Source organism: Bison bison, unplaced genomic scaffold (genome assembly GCF_000754665.1).
Source record: "Bison bison bison isolate TAMUID 2011002044 unplaced genomic scaffold, Bison_UMD1.0 scf7180017864260, whole genome shotgun sequence".
NCBI lineage: Eukaryota > Metazoa > Chordata > Mammalia > Artiodactyla > Bovidae > Bison > Bison bison.
In genome coordinates, this window is record NW_011494832.1 from 8,122,988 (window position 1) to 8,144,292 (window position 21,305).

Sequence of the window (21,305 nt, forward strand, 5' to 3'; positions counted from 1 at the left end):
AGACAGCAGTCACCATCTGCAGTGATTTTGGAGCCCCCAAAAATAAAGTCTGACACTGTTTCCACTGTTTCCCCATCTATTTCCCATGAAGTGGTGGGACCGGATGCCATGATCTTCGTTTTCTGAATGTTGAGCTTTAAGCCAATTTTTTCACTCTCCATTTTCACTTTCTTTTTTTTTTTTTAATTAATTTTATTTTATTTTTAAACTTTACAATATTGTATTAGTTTTGCCAAATATCGAAATGAATCTGCCACAGGTATACCCGCGTTCCCCATCCTGAACCCTCCTCCCTCCTCCCTCCCCTACCCTCCATCTGGGTCGTCCCAGTGCACCAGCCCCAAGCATCCAGTACCGTGCATCGAACCTGGACTGGCGACTCGTTTCATACATGATATTATACATGTTTCAATGCCATTCTCCCAAATCTCCCCACCCTCTCCCTCTCCCACAGAGTCCATAAGACCGATCTACACATCGGTGTCTCTTTTGCTGTCACGTACACAGGGTTATTGTTACCATCTTTCTAAATTCCATATACAAGCAACTCCTACAGCTCAACTCCAGAAAAATAAATGACCCAATCAAAAAATGGGCCAAAGAACTAAATAGACATTTCTCCAAAGAAGACATACAGATGGCTAACAAACACATGAAAAGATGCTCAACATCACTCATTATCAGAGAAATGCAAATCAAAACCACTATGAGGTACCATTTCACGCCAGTCAGAATGGCTGCTATCCAAAAGTCTACAAGCAATAAATGCTGGAGAGGGTGTGGAGAAAAGGGAACTCTCTTACACTGTTGGTGGGAATGCAAACTAGTGCAGCCACTATGGAGAACAGTGTGGAGATTCCTTAAAAAGCTGGAAATACAACTGCCTTATGATCCAGCAATCCCACTGCTGGGCATACACACTGAGGAAACCAGAAGGGAAAGAGACACGTGTACCCCAGTGTTCATCGCAGCACTTTTTATAATAGCCAGGACATGGAAGCAACCTAGATGTCCATCAGAAGATGAATGGATAAGAAAGCTGTGGTACATATACACAATGGAGTATTACTCAGCCATTAAAAAGAATACATTTGAATCAGTTCTAATGAGAAGGATGAAACTGGAACCTATTATACAGAGTGAAGTAAGCCAGAAAGAAAAACTCCATTTTCACTTTCATCAAGAGGCTTTTGAGATCCTCTTCACTTTCTGCCATAAGGGTGGTGTCATCTGCATATCTGAGGTTAATGATATTTCTCCCAGCAATCTTGATTCCAGCTTGTGTTTCTTCCAGTCCAGCGTTTCTCATGATGTACTCTGCATATAAGTTAAATAAACAGGGTGACAATATACATCCTTGACGAACTCCTTTTCCTATTTGGAACCAATATGTTGTTCCATGTCCAGTTCTAACTGTTGCTTCCTGACCTGCATACAAATTTCTCAAGAGGCAGATCAGGTGGTCTGGTATTCCCATCTCTTTCAGAATTTTCCACAGTTTATTGTGATCCACACAGTCAAAGGCTTTGGCATAGTCAATAAAGCAGAAATAGATATTTTTCTGGAATTCTCTTCCTTTTTCTATGATCCAGCGGATGTTGGCAATTTGATCTCTGGTTCCTCTGCCTTTTCTAAACAGCTTGAACATTAGGAAGTTCATGGTTCACATACTGCTGAAGCCTGGCTTGGAGAATTTTGAGCATTACTTTACTAGCATGTGAGATGAGCGCAATTGTGCGGTAGTTTGAGCATTCTTTGGCATTGCCTTTCTTTGGGATTGGAATGAAAACTGACCTTTTCCAGTCCTGTGGCCACTGCTGAGTTTTCCTAATTTGTTGGCATATTGAGTGAAGCACTTTCACAGCATCATCTTTCAGGATTTGGAATAGCTTAACTGGAATTCCATCACCTCCACTAGCTTTGTTCGTAGTAATGCTTTCTAAGGCCCACTTGACTTCACATTCCAGGATGTCTGGCGCTAGGTCAGTGATCACACCATTGTGATTATCTGGGTCGGGAAGATCTTTTTTGTACAGTTCTTCTGTGTATTCTTGCCATCTCTTCTTAATATCTTCTGCTTCTGTTAGGTCCATACCATTTCTATCCTTTATCGAGCTCATCTTTGCATGAAATATTCCTTTGGTATCTCTGATTTTCTTGAAGATATCCCTAGTCTTTCCCATTCTGTTGTTTTCCTCTATTCTTTGCATTGATCGCTGAAGAAGGCTTTCTTATCTCTTCTTGCTATTCTTTGGAACTCTGCATTCAGATGTTTAGATCTTTCCTTTTCTCCTTTGCTTTTCACTTCTCTTCTTTTCACAGATATTTGTAAGGCCTCCCCAGACAGCCATTTTGCTTTTTTGCATTTCTTTTCTATGGGAATGGTCTTGATCCCTGTCTCCTGTACAATGTCACAAACCTCATTCCATAGTTCATCAGGCACTCTATCTATCAGATCTAGGCCCTTAAATCTATTTCTCACTTCCACTGTATAATCATAAGGGATTTGATTTAGGTCATACCTGAATGGCCTAGTGGTTTTCCCTACTTTCTTCAATTTAAGTCTGAATTTGGCAATAAGGAGTTCATGGTCTGAGCCACAGTCAGCTCCTGGTCTTGTTTTTGCTGACTGTATAGAGCTTCTCCATCTTTGACTGCAAAGAATATAATCAATCTGATTTCGGTGTGACCATCTGGTGATGTCCATGTATAGAGTCTTCTATTGTGTTGTTGGAAGAGGGTGTTTGTTAGGACCAGTGCATTTTCTTGGCATGAACAGAACAGTATGAAAAGGCTGAAACAGAAACCTTCCACAAATAATCATTAGAATACTACTTTGTATTTTAATTAATATTTTTTGCTTATAACATTCGGAATTTAAAAAATACTGCATGTTTAACAACTTTTTGTTTACAATCTAAATGCAGAGTTCCAAAGAGTAGCAAGGTGAGATACGAAAGCCTTCTTAAGTGAACAATGCAAAAAAATAGAGGAAAACAATAGAATGGAAAGACTAGAGCTCTCCTCTAGAAAATTAGAGATACCAAGGGAATATTTCATGCAAAAAAGGGCACAATAAAGTACAGAAGCAGTATGGATCTAATAGAAGCGGAAGATATTAAGAAGAGGTGGCAAGAATATAGAGAGCTGTACAGAAAAATGTCTTAATGATCTGGATAACCACAATGATGTGATCACTGACCTACAGCCAGACATCCTGGAAGGTGAAGTCAAGTGGGCCTTAGGAAGCATTACTATAAAAAAAGCTATTGGAGGTGATGGAATTCCAGCTGAGCTATTTCAAATCTTAAAGGACAATGCTGTTAAAGTGCTGCACTCAATATGCCAACAAATATGGAAAATTCAGCAGTGGCCACAGGACTGGAAAATGTCCTTTTTCATTCCAATCCCAAAGAAGGGCAATGGCAAAGAATGTCCAAACTACAGCACAATTGCTCTCAATTCACATGCTAGCAAGGTAATGCTCAAAATCCTTAAAGTGAGGCTTCAACAGTTCATGAACCAAGAATTTCCAGATGTACAGCTAGATTTAGAAAGGGCAGAGGAGCCAGAGATCAAACTGCTAACATCTGCTGGATCAGAGATAAAGCAAGGGAATTATAGCAAAACATCTACTTCTACCTCATTGACTAGGCTAAAGCTTTTGACTGTGGATCACAACAAACTGTGGAAAATTCTTCAAGAGATGGGAATACCAGGCCACCATACCTGCCTCCTAAGAAACATGTTTGCAGTTCAAGAAGCAACAGTTAGAACCAGACATGGAACAACAGACTGGCTCAAAATTTGGAAAGGAGTATGACAAGGTTGTATATACTGTCACCCTAATTAATTAACTAATATGCAGAATACATGATGCAAAATGCCAGGCTGGATGAAGCACAAGCTAAATTCAATTTTGCTGGTAGAAATATCAATAACCTCAGATATGCAGATGATACAACCCTAATGGGAGAAAGTGAAGAGGAACTACAGAGCCTCTTGATGAGGGTGAAAGAGGAGACTGAAAAAGATGGCTTAAAATTCAACATTCAAAAAACTAAGATCATGGCATACAGTTCCATCAGTTCATGGCAAATAGATGGGGAAACAATGTAAAGTGACAGACTATTTCTTGGGCCCCAAATCACTGACAGTGACTGCAGCCATGAATTAAAAGATGCTTGCTCCTTGGAAGAAAAGCTATGACAAACCTAGACAGTGTATTAAAAAGCAGAGATGTCACATTTCCAGAAAAGGTCTGTCTAGTCAAAGTTATGGTTTTTCCAGTAGTCATGTATGGATGTGAGAGCTGGACCATAAAGAAGGCCGAGGAATTGATGCTTTTGAACTGTGTTGCTGGAGAAGCTCTTGAGAGTTCCTTGGACAGCAAAGAGATCAAACCAGTCAATCCTATGGGAAATCAACCATGAATATTCATTGAAAGGACTGATGCTGAGGCTTCAAAACTTTGGCCACCCGATGTGAAATGCCAACTCATTGGAAAAGACCCTGATGCTGGGAAAGATTGAGCACAGGGGGACAAGGATGAGATGGTTGGGTGGCATCATTAACTCAATGGACTTGAGTCTGAGCAAACTCCAGAAGATGGTGAAGGATAGGGAAGCCTGGCTTGCCACAGTTCATTCGGTCATGACTGAGAGACTGAACAACAACAACAAATTTAAATTATAGGTGTGTAAACAATCACTGCAGACCATGGGGTCATGAAGAGTCGGACACAACTGAGCGACTTCACTTTCACTTTTCCCTTTCATGCATTGGAGAAGGAAATGGCAACCCACTCCAGTGTTCTTGCCTGGAGAATCCCAGGGATGGGGGAGCCTGGTGGGCTGCCATCTATGGGGTCGCACAGAGTCAGACACGACTGAAGCGACTTAGCAGCAGCAGCAGCAGCAAACAATCACTAGTAAAGTAGTACTCAACTTGGAGGCTTCAACAACACGTGAACCGTGAACTTCCAGATGTTCAAGCTGGATTTAGAAAGGGAAGAAGAACCAGAGATCAAATTGCCAATATCCACTGGATCATTGAAAAAGTGAGAAAGTTCCAGAAAAACATCTATTTCTGCTTTATTGACTATGCCAAAGCCTTTGACTGTGTGGATTACAATAAACTGTGGAAAATTCTGAGAGAGATGGGAATACCAGACCACCTGACCTGCCTCTTGAGAAATCTGTATACAGATCAGGAAGCAACAGTTAGAACTGGACATGGAACAACAGACTGGTTCCAAATAGGAAAAGGAGTATGTCAAGGCTGTATATTGTCACCTTGTTTATTTAACTTATATGCAGAGTACATCACAAGAAACACTGGGCTGGATGAAGCACAAGCTGGAATCAAGACTGCTGGGAGAACTATCAATAACCTCAGATATGCAGATGACACACTCTTATGGCAGAAAGTGAAGAAGAACTGAAGAACCTCTTGATGAAAGTGAAAGAGGAGAGTGAAAAAGTTGGCTTAAAGCTCAACATTCAGAAAACTAAGATCATGGCATCTGGTCTCATCACTTCATGGCAAATAGATGGGGAAACAGTGGAAACAGTGACACTTTATCTTTGGGGGCTCCAAAATCACTGCAGATGGTTACTGCAGCCATGAAATTAAAAGACACTTACTCCTTGGAAGAAAAGCTATGACCAACCTAGACAGCATATTAAAAAGCAGAGACATTACTTTGCCAACAAAGGTCCATCTAGTCAAAGCTATGGTTTTTCTAGTATTCATGCATGGATGTGAGAGTTGGACTGTGAAGAAGGCTGAGCGCCGAAGAATTGATGCTTTTGCACTGTGGTGTTGGAGAAGACTCTTGAGAGTCCCTTGGACTGCAAAGAGATTCAACCAGTCCATTCTGAAGGAGATCAGTCCTGAGTGTTCATTGGAAGGACTGAGGTTGAAAGTGAAACTCCAATACTTTTGCCACCTGATGCAAAGAGCTGACTCATTTGAAAAGACTCTGATGCTGGGAAAGATTGAAGGTGGGAGGAGAAGGGGACGACAGAGGAAGAGATGGTTGGATGGCCTCACCGACTCAATGACCATGAGTTTGAGTAAACTCCAGGAGTTGGTGATGGACACGGAGGCCTGGCGTGCTGCGGTTCATGGGGTCGCAAAGAGTTGGACATGACTTAACTGAACTGAAACAATTGGGTGACCTGATGACATATTTAAAGACTTTAATAAGGAACATTGATAGCACAAAATATTTCAAATCTCTTCTTATTCAGGTTGTGTGTGTAGGCCTTGCATACATATACTATGAATAGTTGGATTATTTGCCTAATGTAATATCAGAAGATGGCTGTGTTAATGGTTTTTTCCAGTGAAAAGTTTCAAAAAGGGTTTACAAAGTTATAGAAGGTGACACTATAATAATTTTATTCTAGGATGCATACTTCTTTATATTTTAACGTCTTGACATCAGAATGTTTTACGATTGCTCTCTGAGTTGAAGTTGCTTTCTTTCGGAAAGAATTTGTTCTTAACCTCTGCCAGACACATGAGTCCCTGCTAAGCTGATACCTCCTCAAAGTTCTGTCTGAAGCTTTGGTCCACCTTGATGCTGTGAATTCAGAAAGTAAACCTTCAGGAGGATCAACTTTGTGACTCAAGGAGTAAAACAGGGACGTTTCTTTGCTATTTTCTGGTTTGGAATTTATTTGTCCTTTGTGCCCACACTGAAAAGTTCTGGTTTGATGCTGGGACCCTATATTATTGTTCATTTTGGGCAGTTTTTCTGAGCAGTACATAACAGAACGGTGCCTTCTATAGTCTGTGACATCTTAGGCTTGATACAATTTGATAATTTATCAAGGTTAGGGATTTTTTTTTTTTTTAAGGACTGACATCAGCTCATTTATCAAATCTTAAGGTTTCTTTTTGGGCCAAATGTTCAGATTCATAGTTGGATTTTCTATATGTTTAAAAGAAGCTAAAGCATAGACCAGATTAGCAGTGCTATAAAATACTAAATTTACAGCTTTACAGACCATAAAGATGACACTGCCAAAGATATTTTATGAAATTTTAGAACCATTTTGAATCCAACTAAGACGTAAATTGATATGAAGTAGCTGTAGAAATAATGAAGAAGATTGGACTCAAAGAACATTCTACTGTGGGTTATTGGAATGGAAATGCATGTACGTAGAACAGGCAAGAGAACTAATTCAATGATGGCATTATATAGAAGTTAGAACATAAAGTATTTCGAAGATTCAAAAATTTAAGATGATGTTAATTTTTAAAATTGTTACTGCTGGTATAACTTTTCCCTTTCTGGACATGTAGATCATAGTATAGCTTGTTTAATAAAGAAGGAAGAATGAGAGGTACCTTAAAAGTAAATTGACTCAACCACTCATGTTCTTGAATACAAAATCAAACTCCAGTTTTGTGCACAATAGTTATTTTAGGGAAGGGAACATATTGGAGGTTTCTCGTTAGCATTGTGTATGAGGTGCGAGTGGGAAGACAAGAAGATCTGCCAGCACAGCTATATTTAGGGTTTTGTACTGAAATTTCCCTAGGCGAAAGGTCACCGCTGATGGGGGAAGAGTGTGCTAGACCAAAGGGAAGTGGAGCTGGATTATTCTTTCATCCAGGCCAGCTCATTGTTAGTGCTTCTTTACAAGAGAGGGAACAGAGCACTGAGTGTCAAAGGTTTCATCAAGAGTGAAATTTCTTCCACCTTAATTCTGAGCTGTTTTATATAGTCTCTCTATGAAAATCTCCAGGATATGTAAAATATAGAGTGTTACAGAATATGTTTACCATTACAGCTGGAACTAATCGTCCTGAAGTGTATAATTTGGCTTCAGGTCACTTAGCAGTTTTCTTGAAAAGATATATCATATCTTTATATGTTTCCACATGACCACATATATTTTACTCAATGTGAGATGTGACATTAGCAAGACAACATACATGATTTAACAGGGCTGAGCTCTGGATTTCTGCCCATTTTACTTTCAAAGATTGACATCACCTATTCTAAGATAATTCACTGATTCCTAACCATAAGACCCAATCTGACCATATGGGAATGTCTGACTTAAGTTTCCAAACATTTGAAATTCACTGTAATCTGTGGTGTATATTTTTTATGTTTGGTCAATTAGTAAGAGAAGCAGACAAGGAATAAAGAGGCCTTCAAAAAAGGAATGTTTTTACTGCTGTAGAGCTTCTTAAACTATTTTGCCATTTCCTCCCATATATCACAAGCATCTACTTGGGGTTGTTCTTATACACACACACACACACACACACACACACACACACACACACACCCCAGGTAACACTGAAACTCAGCAATTATGTTTCTTTCCCTATAGTATGAATTTCAACTGAAGAATCAGGAGAAAAAATTATTCACATTCATTTTAACTTTCTATAGCTAAGCAATTTCATATTGCCAAAGTTTATAGGCTGCCACTCCAATTTCATGAAAACGTAATCTTAAAATCTGAAGCACTTTCCAAAGTCCATACACTCAACAACAACAATATTTATTTTGCATTGCCTCACTTAAATAAATATGACTTTGGTCAGCTTTTCCTTGTATATATGTACATTCATAATTCCAGAATACATAACATTTTGAAAAAAAACACTTAACTGAGTCTATGAAGGGACTGAATTGCTAAACAAATGAATATATTGGTAAGATATATGTGTGCATGTATTTATATATATATATACACATATATATATTTTTTTCTCTAACAATCTTCAAACATAGCCTGGTATCCTATGTAAAGTGGTTTGTAATTATAATTTATTAGTTAATTGTTTGGTTTACAATATTTCTTAAGAAAGATTCTACTTCTGAATACAATGCTGTTACTAACAATGTATTACAAATCATTTTCACAATAAATAACAAATGCTGTTTAGATCAAATCTCTACTGATTAACAAAATAATACTATTCTATAGCTTGAAATGTTTAGATCATTCACTCAACAAATATTTGTTCAATGAATATCTACAACAGTCACAATATTGCATCTGTTATAGCTAGAGATAAAAAACTGAGCAAAATAGCAAGTTTATATTGCCATGGAGACTAAAACTGATAGGAAATGAGCTCTAGTTATATCATCTTGTTTTGTTCACTTCTAGTTAGTATCATTAGTCTTTCCATATTTAAGAAAAATGAAAAAGTGAAAGCGATAGTCCCTTAGTCATTCGGTAGTGTCCAACTCTTTGCAACCCCCAGGACTGTGAAACACAAGGCTCCTTTGTCCGTGGAATTCTTCAGGCAAGAACACTGGAGTGGGTTGCCATTCCCTTTCTCCAGGGGATCTTCCCAACCCAGGGATCGAACCTGGGTCTCCTACATTGCTGGTAGGTTCTTTACTGTGTGAATAACGAGGGAAGCCCATATCTAAGCAAATAAACTCTTTAATATAAGGAATTAATATTTCATAATACTGCATTGCAGAAAAGCTGATTATCATGATTCAGTATTTCTATGTGAAATAGATAAATGGAAGATGAGGGAATATTTTGTTGTCCAACTGAAATATGCCATCTGAAAAATTTAATGAGGGTGTGCCAACAATGTACTAAATCCATATAAAGACAAAAACTTGTTAGGTAGGATGAGCAACAAGGGGAGGCCTGGCTGAAAACTGACCTCTAAACTCCATCCCAGACTCACCCAGGAGAGCTCACAGCCTACAAGATAATTACAGAGACTTTTCAACTCCTGAACAGGTGTCTTAGGCACACAGTGGATACAAAATAATCAAAGGAGCTTAAGTAACCTTAAAGAAGGCAGTTTGGAGCCCATAATGGGCTTATGAATATTTTACATCTAATTATAACAGACTGAACTATGTGAAGACATATGGGAAGACATAAACAACACAGCCTGCTGTGTTGTAACTTGGAATTGTCAATTGGCCCTGAGCATATGCCCTCTGCATTCCCTTTCATTGACTGGTGGTGAGTATAAGCCCTACTTTGCACTGGGCATAACCAAAAGGAGCAGACTGGATGTACAAAAGGGGGAAGCCGAGAGGAATGGACAGGAAGGATGAAGAGAGCTCCTTTTGGGGTAAGCCTGCTCACATGCCTTAGGAGTGTCTGTCTAATACAGTGTCTGTCTGCTTGAGCTGACTGAGCTCTAACTGGTCAGTTGTTTTTAACCCTTTAGTCCAATGCTCAAAATTTTTGTTGTGATGAAACACAACAAAGAACCGAGAAGAGAAGAACCAAGGAAGAGAAATAAACTGACCTGACATTCTGAACAATTAGAATGTGCATCAACAATGTACAAAATCTGTATAAACACAAAAGTTCTTGCTCTTATCTAGTGGCATTTTTTATTCCTAATGAGAACAGTAACAGATAGAAAAGCAAATGAACAGAGAAGAAAATTTTATAAGCAAAATGGATGCAAAATATAGGTTCAATATGAGGCTACCTATCTCCTAGTATTGGCATCGCCAAATGACCTTGTAGGCATTTGCAAATCACACAGCAACACACGTAGGATACACAACAAGGACCTTCAGAAAGGCAACCAGGCTTTTAAATGTTGCTGGGTGCTCTTTGTACAACGTGTTTTCTTTCTTAACAATTATGACCCATGAATGGACCCAGGGACCCCATAGAGACTGTGACAGAACTGTGTTTGAGCGTTTCCTGTGGAGGAAGGGTCGGCAGTGGACTGCTGCAGGGGCAGGGGAACGGAGCAGCAGACTTGGGTATGGCATGGGCCCTCTTGGAGAAGGTCACCATTAACCCCACCATAGAGCTGACAGAACTTAAACAGGACTGGGAATTAGACTCTTAGAGGGCACAAACAGAACCTTGCATGCACCAGGACCCAGGAAAAAGGAGCAGTGACCCCATAAGAGACTGAACCAGACTTTCCCAGGAGTGTCCAGAAGTCTCCAGCAGAAGCATGCGTTGGTGGTGGCCTACCACAGGGTTGGGGGCACTGAGTGTAGCAGTGCATGCATGGGACCTTTGAAGGAGGTCGCCATTATCTTCATTACCTCCACCATAGTTTGGCCCCAGGTAAATAACAGGGAGGGAACACAGCTCCACCCGTCAACAGAAAACTGGATTAAAGATTTACTGAGCATGGCCCTGCCCATCAGAACAAGACCCAGTTTGCCCCTCAGTCTCTCCCTTCAGGAAGCTTCCCCCATGGCCCAGAGGTTAAAGCGTCTGCCTCCAACGTGGGAGACCCAGGTTCGATCCCTGGGTCGGGAAGATCCCCTGGAGAAGGCAACAGTAACCCACTCCAGTATTCTTTCCTGGAGAATCCCATGGACAGAGAAGCCTGGTACTGAGCTTGGCCCTGCGCATCAAAACAAGACCCAGTTTTCCCCTCAGTTTCTCCCATCAGGAAGCTTCTATAAGCGTCTTATTCTTCTCCATCAGAGGGCGGACAGACTGAAAACCACAATCACAGAAAACTAACCAATCTGATCACATGGACCACAGCGTTGTCTACCTCGATGAAACTAAGAGCCACGCAGTGTAGGGCCGCTCAAGACGAACTGGTCATGGTGGAGAGTTCTGACAGAACAGGTCCACTGGAGAAGGGACTGGCAAAGCACTTCAGGATTCTTGCCTTGAGAACCCCACGAAAAGACAAAAAGATAGGACACTGAAAGAGGAACTCCCCAGGTCAGTGGGTGCCCAATATGCTACTGGAGATCCGTGAAGAAATAACTCCAGAAAGAATGAAAAGATGGAGTCATATCAAAAACAACACCCAGTTGTGGATGTGACTGGTGATAGAAGCAAAGTCCGATGCTGTAAAGAGCAATATTGCATAGGAACCTGGAATGTTAGGTCCATGAATCAAGGCAAATTGGAAGTGGTCAAACAGGAGATGGCAAGAGTGAATGTCGATGTTCTAGGAATCAGAGAACTAAAATGGACTGGAATGGATGAATTTAACTCAGATGACCATTATATCTACTACGGTGAATCCCTAAGAAGAAATGGAGTAGCCATAATAGTCAACAAGAGTCCAAAATGCAGTACTTGGATGCAGTCTCAAAAATGACAGAAAGATATCTGTTTGTTTACAAGGCAAACCACTCAATATCACAGTTATTCCAAGTCTATGCCTTGACCAGTAATGCTGAAGAAGCTGAAGTTGAACGATTCCATGAAGACCTACAAGAATTTCTAGAACTAACACCTAAAAAATATGTCCTTTTCATTATAGGAGACTGGAGTGCAAAAGAAGGAAATCAAGAAATACCTGGAGTAACAGGCAAATTTGGCCTTGGAGTAAAGAATGAAGCAGGGCAAAGGCTAACAGAGTCATAGCAAACACCCTCTTCCAACAACACAATAGAAGACTCCACACATGCACATCACCAGATGGTCAACAGTGAAATCAGATGAATTATATTCCCTGCAGCCAAAGATGGAAAAGCTCTATACATTCAGCAAAAACAAGACTGGGAGCTGACTGTGGCTCAGATCATGAACTCCTTATTGCCAAATTCAGACTTAAATTGAAGAAAGTAGGGAAAACCACTAGACCATTCATGTATGACCTAAATCAAATCCCTTACAATTATACAGTGGAAGTGAGAAATAGATTCAAAGGATTAGATTTGATAGAGTGCCTGAAGAACTATGGACGGAGGTTCGTGACATTGTACAGGAGACCGGGATCAAGACCATTCCCAAGAAAAAGAAATGGAAAAAGCAAAATGGCTGTCTGGGGAGGCCTTACAAATAGCTGTGAAAAGAAGAGTAGCAAAAAGCAAAGGAGAAAAGGAAAGATATATGCATCTGAATGCAGAGTTCCAAAGAATAGCAAGGAGAGATAAGAAATCCTTCCTCGGTGATCAGTGCAAAGAAATGGAGGAAAACAATAGAATGGGAAAGACTAGAGATCTCTTCAAGAAAATTAGAGATGCCAAGGGAACATTTCATGCAAAGATGGGCTCAATAAAGGATGGAAATGATATGGACCTAACAGAAGCAGAAGATATTAAGAAGAGGTGACAAGAATATACAGAAGACTATACAAAAAAGATCTTCATGACCCAGATAATCATGATGGTTTGATCACTCACCTAGAGCCAGACATCCTGGAATATGAAGTCAAGTGGGCCTTAGAAAGCATCACTACTTAGGAAACTAGTGGAGGTGATGCAATTCCAGTTGAGCTATTTCAAATCCTAAAAGATGATGCTGTGAAAGGGCTGCACTCAACATGCCAGCAAATTTGGAAAACTCAGCAGTGGCCACAGGACTGGAAAAGGTCAGTGTTCATTCCAATCCCAAAGAAAGGCAATGCCAAAGAATGCTCAAACTACCACACAAGTGTACTCATCTCACATGCTAGCAAAGTAATGATCAAAGTTCTTCCAGCCAGGCTTCAAGACTATGCGAACCGTGAACTTCCAGACATTCAAGCTGGATTTAGAAAAGGCAGAGGAACCAGAGATCAAATTGCCAACATCCGCTGGATCATCAAAAAAGCAAGAGAGTTCCAAAAAAACATCTATTTCTGCTTTATTGACTATGCCAAAGTGTTTGACTGTGTGGATCACAGTAAGCTGTGGAAAATTCTTTAAGAGATGGGAATACTAGACCACCTGACCTGCCTCTTGAGAAATGTGTATACAGGTCAGGAAGGAACAGTTAGAACTGGACATGGAACAACAGACTAGTTCCAAAAATGTCAAGGCTGGTTATTGTCACCCTGCTTATTTAACTTATTGCAGAGTATATCCGACAGTGTACATGAGAAATGCTGGGCTGGTTGAAGCAGAAGCTGGAATCCAGATTGCTGGAAGAAATATCAATAACCTCAGATATGCAGATGACACCACTCTCATTGCAGAAAGCAAAAAAGAACTAAAGAACCTCTTGATCAAAATGAAAGAGGAGTGTGAAAAAGTTGGCTTAAAACTCAACATTCAGAAAACTAAGATTATGGCATCTGGTCCCATCACTTCATAACAAATAGATGGGGGACTCAGTGGAAATAGGGACAGACTATTTTTCGGGCTCTAAAATCACTGCAGATGGTGACTGCAGCCATGAAATTAAAAGATGCTTGCTCCTTGGAAGAAAAGTTATGACCAACCTAGACAGCATATTAAAAAGCAGAGACATTACTCTGCCAACAAGGTCTGTCTAGTCAAGGCTATGGTTTTTCCAGTAGTCATATATGGATGTGAGAGTTGGACTATAAAGAAAGCTGAGGGCTGAAGAATTGATAGTTTTGAACTGTGGTGTTCTGGAAAAGACTAAGGAGATCCAACCAGTCCATCCTAAAGGAAATCAGTCCTGAGTATTCATTGGAAGGACTGACGTTGAAGCTTAAACTCCAATACTTTTGCCACCCTATGTGAAGTGCTGACTCATTTGAAAAGACCCTGTTGCTGGGAAAGATTGAAGGCAGGAGGAGAATGGGACAACAGAGGATGAGATGGTTGGATGGCATCACCGACTCAATGGGCATGAGTTTGTGTTAGCTCTGGGAGTTGGTGATGGACAGGGAGTCCTGGCGTGCTGCAGTCCATGGGGTCACAATGAGTCAGACACGACTGAGTGACTGAACTGAACTGAACTGAACTGAATTACCCATGAATATTCTTTACACAGAATTAGTAGATCAAGTTCAAGTAATTGATAAAAACAGTATACCTTCTTTTAAGATTAACGTAAAAGGTATCAAAAAAGTCAATAGGAAAATTATGGATTGTAGGATATTAATCAGTGGCACCCCACTCCAGTACTCTTGCCTGGAAAATCCCATGGACGGAGAAGCCTGGTGGGCTGCAGTCCATGGGGTCGCTAGGAGTTGGACACGACTGAGAAACTTCACTTTCATTTTTCACTTTCATGCATTGGAGAAGGAAATGGCAACCCACTCCAGTGTTCTTGTCTGGAGAATCCCAGGGATGGGGGAGCCTGGTGGGCTGCCGTCTCTGGGGTCGCACAGAGTCGGACACGACTGAAGCGACTTAGCAGCAGCAGCACACATAATATGTTTACAGTTGATATTTTAGCCATTTTTAACTAAGCTGTTCATAAGCAGTGATGTCATTGCTCAGTTTTCCCAGCAGAGGGAAGCATGGCCTCAGTAATTTTGTTTTCTGTAAAGGGTTGAAGTGGGAGGAATGGGATATACTACAATTTTACTTCATTTTAAATAAAGATTGGTTGATATTTCATCATTAAATAAGCAACTTGACATCTTTTAGAAAGCAAAAAATGAACTTGATCTAAAATCCCCCGATTCAGGGGAATATCCTACTGGTAAATCAGTGTGAAGACATCCAAACTAACTTTTACTTGAGTAGGATACTCAGTAATAATGTACTGGGTCTATACTATCAGCATATAAATGAAAAATTTGTATGGCTTAGTTTAAGACTGCACTTTCTTCTTGGATATATTTAAATGAATATATTTGCTGCCTACTACTCAGGTTGCAACTATATATAAAAGCATATACTTAAACCTGACTTCTTTTGGTTAACATTTGAAAATTGAGCATAAAGTCTCGTAAGGGTCTAATATCTTGAACTTATCATGCCTACAATAATAAAACATAATTCAGTGCTTTGTGCTCATTATAATTTTCTTCCACAAGATGTTCTTTCTCTTCAGTTGCACTTCTCTGAGTATTTTGGCAGAGGTGTATAACTTGTAAGCATATGTATTACTGCTTTTGGTTTTATCCTAGTACTAGCAGGTTGAAAGAGTAAAAATGTAACTTACCATGGTGTTGTAAGTCTGAACAGTGGGTCAGTGGATCTCCATTTCTTATATCTTGTCGTCTCGTGCGTCTAAAACAATTATATTTAAAAGGTATTACTGTATCTCTGTTCCATCTTGGGGATTTGTTGTAAGAATCAAGAAGAATCGAAATCAAAGATCCCAGGAGTTTATTAGAAGAGACGAATCTATATATGACTAAAAGAGTTTTTAAAGCAGTTCATTATACCTCTAAGAGAAGTCTCCAAGATGATCAAAATGGAAAATAGCATATAAATGCACTAAATAAAAAACAAAGCATTAAAAGTCTTTCAAAGTATTGATAACAGGAAATTCATGGGTTCTTTTGCTAGTGAATGTCCATCAATAAGAACCTAACATCTAAAAATGCAAAATTCTTAATACCTTAAATTCTGAGGAAAAAACACAAAATATAGAATAGCAACCCATTTATTCAACAAATAGAATTAAACATTTTTTCCCCTAATCACTAATGAAGGAGTAAGATTGAAAATTAAAAATCATGAATTTTTGTCTTAATATTTATACACAATTCCTTAAATTAATTTTTGTTAAACTATAGGTATTAAGACAAAGAGTTATATTGTAATTTAGTCTATAATTTTTATTTTTTGTTGCTATATTAACCTTTTTTAATAAAACATTTCTTTTATGATTACATAGTTAAAATGATTGCAAACCAATTTACTTATGAAGTGAATAAAAGGACAAAACAACAACAAATATTAAGGAGCAAGTCTCCTTTTATAAGAGGAAGGTGAGAGAGAAGGCGAACTTACCCCTAAAAGAAAAGCAAATTTGCTATAAAACTGAAATTAAATTCTCCTGCGTTCTACTGCTCAGATAATGTTTGTTATAGTACATTCTGGGCACCTTCTCTCTACAGTTTGCTAAAGGTTAACTGGGAATAAGGAGGTTGTCTCCAGCCATTGTGGTGCAAACAAGGCGTGTAGTTCAAATAAAAGGCTAAAAATGGAGACTGCTTATGTGTAACTGGGGAAGAGACGAGGGACACTTGCCCAACTGTATACTGCATCTGTTTTAATGGGTATTGTCTTGCTGCAAGTTAGTTACCAACACTGAAGAAAGTTCTAACAAAGGCCACTGAGAACTGCAAACATGGAATTGGTTACCGTATTCATAAATTTAGAAGTCCCAAGTATTTATGAATTTCTATTTGTAGTATTGGTGACACTATCAAACAGACGGTGCACATTTCAAAATTGCGCCAACAAAAGAACTTGTGAAACACGAACCACAAAGCATTTGGGACGGAGTGTTTTTTACTGCCATTTAAGCTTTTGAAAAATGCCATCACAAAGAATATATAAATTGTAAGGCCTCTAAACATCCTTTCCAAAGACACATGAAATTGGATTAGGTAAAATCTGCAAGGCACAACAAAAATGTGTTAATTGTAATTCCTTCAATCTTGGATTCTAGGTATGCAGTAAACATTCCAAATATATAATAATATCCAGGTTTTAACGTATTACAGATTTAGTTATGATGTTATTTTTATATTATTTTTCATTAAGAAAAGCTTAAAATTCAAATGAATTATTACTAAATTAGGCAATGTTATACATTTCACATGGAATGAAATTAATACACATTTTTAGTTCAAACATGAATTCCACACTTTCAAGCAACATTTAGTCTGTATACAAAGCCCTCTAGAGCTAAATGATTTAAGAAGCATAAAACCTTTATCTTAATTAATTTTATTTTATTGCTGTAACAAGATCATATTGCTATTTATTAGTATATTCAGGGTTTCTTTATCAGTAACACATTATCTCCAAACTAAGTTTTTGTTTTAAATTTAAACTTCCAACAAAGTCGATAGATACATGAAAGTAATACAAATACGTTGTTTCAATTCTGAATACTGAAGGCTCAAGAAAATTGAGTATTTAGTAAATGGAATAGGTTAATACATTTATATTTAATATTATTATTAACAAGGTAACTGTGTTTTAACCTATATGGACTGAATATATGAAAGTTTTAAGTTGTAGATAATACTACAGTCAATAATATCTAATGTGTAATCAAAATATTTAATTAGATATTTGGGTTATTTCTTTTCTCTAATATTTTCTAAAACATTTTAAATGATCCAAATGTTGTAGAACACATCTCATTAGCAATGAAAAATGTCATGTTCACAGCTTCTTGTAAAACATTAGCTACAATAAAAAACAAAGCAAAGTTTACTGCCCCTGTAATGAATGCATCAGTGTAATAATACTAATTTCTATTAAATTTTTCAATAGGTTGTGTGCATACCATTAATCTTTAGGTTTATATTAGTAAGTATTGTATATTACTTTTATCTATTATTGCTTATTTCTTAAATACTGGTGAATATCAAGGGGAATAGGTAGCATTGAGTGAGTAGTAAAGAATACATTGAAATGATTATTTTGCCAAATTAAGATGGTGTTTTTGTTTTCTAAAACAAAAGTAAAGCAAGTTTGTGTAGAAGTTTAGGATATATCTAAGAGTTCCCTGAATTGTAACACCTTGCTTTATACACAGAAATAAAGAGATGATGTACTTATATGAAGAAGCTGTTTCAAAAACGAAATCCAATAAGATAAATGTCAAACAGTGTATTTATTTCTAATAGTCCTCCTACCTCTTTGCAGTAGGAAAATAGCGAGAGCATGAGGAGCCATCCCAGGCACAGTAAGGGTCTCGGGCAAGGCAGCATTCTGCACAGGCTTTCCCGTAAATATCACATCTGTGTAAAGGCAGTTGTGTGACCCCCGTGGTAGAGCCAATATATAGTTGTTGCTGTGGAAAGAGTTTACTGTTACGACAAAAATTACCTTGTTTTTAAAATATCTTTTTCCTTAAGAAAAAAAAAAGAAAATGTTATACTTTAGCAAGCATACATTTATCTTTGTGGGTTTAAAATATTTCATTTCTGGTAATTTTTTCAAAGGCCTGGCAGAAAATGTGACCATCTAAAATACATCAAGGTCGAAATCCATATATTTGACTGAAACAGGTATATTTTATAAGGGAAGATGAAGGAAGACAGTAGTAGTTACATGTCAATTAAATCTCATGAAAATAAAAAAATTTTTAAATGACATTACTGAGCAATGGAAAGTCCAAACCTTCAGTTTGCTCTTAGCTTGCATTTTAAAATTCTGCTGTTTATAATTTTGATTAACCAGATTACCTACCCTGCCATGTATTCTGATTGGTTTTGAGGCAGGGATCTTTTGCTTTTGACTCTTGGGGACTTCCACGTTAGGTTTGCCCTCCTATAAGCAGGGAAAGGGTGAAGTTTTGGTGCTTGTATTGGTAAGAAGCTTTGCTCAATTTTAATCATCTTGCCTTTGTACTACCTCCAGAAGACTACTTTAAACAAAAGTACTCAATTAACTTCTCACTCAAAGATCATCATTTAGGGGAATCGAGGACACACTGCTTGGTGCCATGGGCTTGAACAAAAAGCTCAAATGTCAAAAAGGTGGGATATTGGGCATCAACATATCTGGATTCTAGGTCTTGCCTGACATTAACTCTCTGTTGATCTTGGGCCATTCACATAATTTTCCTAAGACTTAACTTCCTTATTCATAAAATAAGCATGTTTAACTAGAGCTTCAAAGTATGCATCCAAATAAAACATCTATGCTGGAGTTATTCTCAATGAATTTGAAGTTATCAAAGGAGCCAGAATTGGAGGGAAAAAACCTTTCATATCAGTGATTAATTTAGGTTTTTGATACAAGTTAAAAAATACCTTTAACAAAGTTGCCCAATGTAGCATATCAGTTGCAACTTTATGTAAACACAAAATTAAATACAAATAAAACTGTTTTGTGATTGTTCTACATTTTACTATCAATATATAGTAAACTATATACTATACTAGCTCCCTTTCTTGTACCAGATGATTGAATAATTATAATAAATATTAAATGTGAAAAATTTTATGTACTTAAACATGATAGTACATATAAAAAAGACCCCAGAAGTGTATTTTAATTTCTCCACTGTAGAAAAGAATAGTTACAGAAAAGCCCGACTTGGAACTATGGCGTGCTCTTTTAGTATTACAAGTTGCCTATTAGTAAGCAATGGATATAATTAAAATCACATTTCTAGTTGGCTTTCAAAGATGGACTACATATAGCAGATATGTTTGAATGAAGATAAAGTATCTAGTAGAATCTAAGAAATTATTGACGGTAAGGAGCATTATATAGAAAATAATTACATGCTTAAAGCTAACCAACTTACTTATATGTTAACACAAAACAGGGAAAAGAAAGGGGGAAGAAATAATACAATAAAAACTAAACTATTATGGAGGTAGTAATCCTGATAAATATTACTTATTCCATTTCAGTAAAGTGAAGAATATTTATTTTAAATAGTATTCCAGTATAGTATATGGAATATGGTATACATTACAGATGTTCAATTTCTCAGTATATTCACCTTGTATTTTTATGTTGAAAGATGCTACAAACCACAGCAAATTAAGAAATGATAGTTAAAGTCTCTGGGAGTAAAAGATGAAATATTATTAAGCCTTTTTGTTGAGAGAAAATGAGACTGATTTGTACCCCTCTTATAGCATCTACAGAACCTGCATGTGATAATATTTCTCAAATTATGATTAACTGTTAACAGAGATCTTAACTAATGCAAAGAACTTTTTTCCCTCCTATTATTTCTCTCTTCCAAAAGCACCTTTAAAAAATGAACTTAGATTGTATAGGGAGGAGGGAGAGGGTGAGATGTATGGAGAGAATAACATGGAAACTTGCAATATCATATGTAAAATAGACAGCCACTGGGAACTTGCTATATGCCTCAGGGAACTCAAACAGGGGCTCTATGACAATCTAGAAGGGTGGGATGGGGAGGGAGACGGGAGGGAGGTTCAGGAGGGAGTGGACATGGTAGACCTATGGCTGATTCTTGTTGATGTTTGACAGAAAACCAAAAAATTCTGTAAAGCAATTATCCTTCAGTTAAAAAAAAAAAAATTAAGTGGCAAAAAAAAAAAGAAGGCAAGAAATCATAATGTGATTTAAAAAAAATGAAACAACCATAATATTTAAATGATAGATTAGTTAAAATGAGGTAGCAGTATTTAGAGGCATGTCTGGCATTGGTGAATATAAGATATACCAAACCATATACTGTGGACATAATTATTTAAAAAGCTATTGAACAAGTTGGTCATACATAAGAAAAAGATTTCTATGTTTGACCAATAACTTTTAAGAAGCATGAGAAAACTTCATACTTATAGATTTCTAAGAATATGGCATTGAGTAATAAAGGAGTTGTTATCCAAATAATAAATTCTATATCTGTCAGATCCCTTTGGCAGAAAATCGGAGAAATAATACCTGAGAAAAATATGAAATGAAAAATATGGCAACTGAAATCATTGTAATGAAAACCTAAAGTGTGATAAAATGGAAAAAAATTAATACAATCAATGTAGTTTTCATTTTACAATTACTCTGCTGTACTATTAATGATTTGCAAATA

General features: G+C 37.7%; 1 protein-coding gene across 1 annotated transcript in view; it reads right to left on the reverse strand.

Moving 5' to 3' along the window:
• SEMA3A (sema domain, immunoglobulin domain (Ig), short basic domain, secreted, (semaphorin) 3A) overlaps nucleotides 1-21,305 on the reverse strand; it is a 251,914-nt gene that overhangs the window by 14,267 nt on the left and 216,342 nt on the right. The window contains exons 14-15 of the mRNA XM_010848141.1: nucleotides 18,415-18,572; nucleotides 15,753-15,820 (exon numbers count right to left, since the gene is read on the reverse strand). Of these exons, the coding sequence (XP_010846443.1) occupies nucleotides 15,753-15,820; nucleotides 18,415-18,572 (226 nt within the window). The remainder of the gene's footprint in view (nucleotides 1-15,752; nucleotides 15,821-18,414; nucleotides 18,573-21,305) is intronic.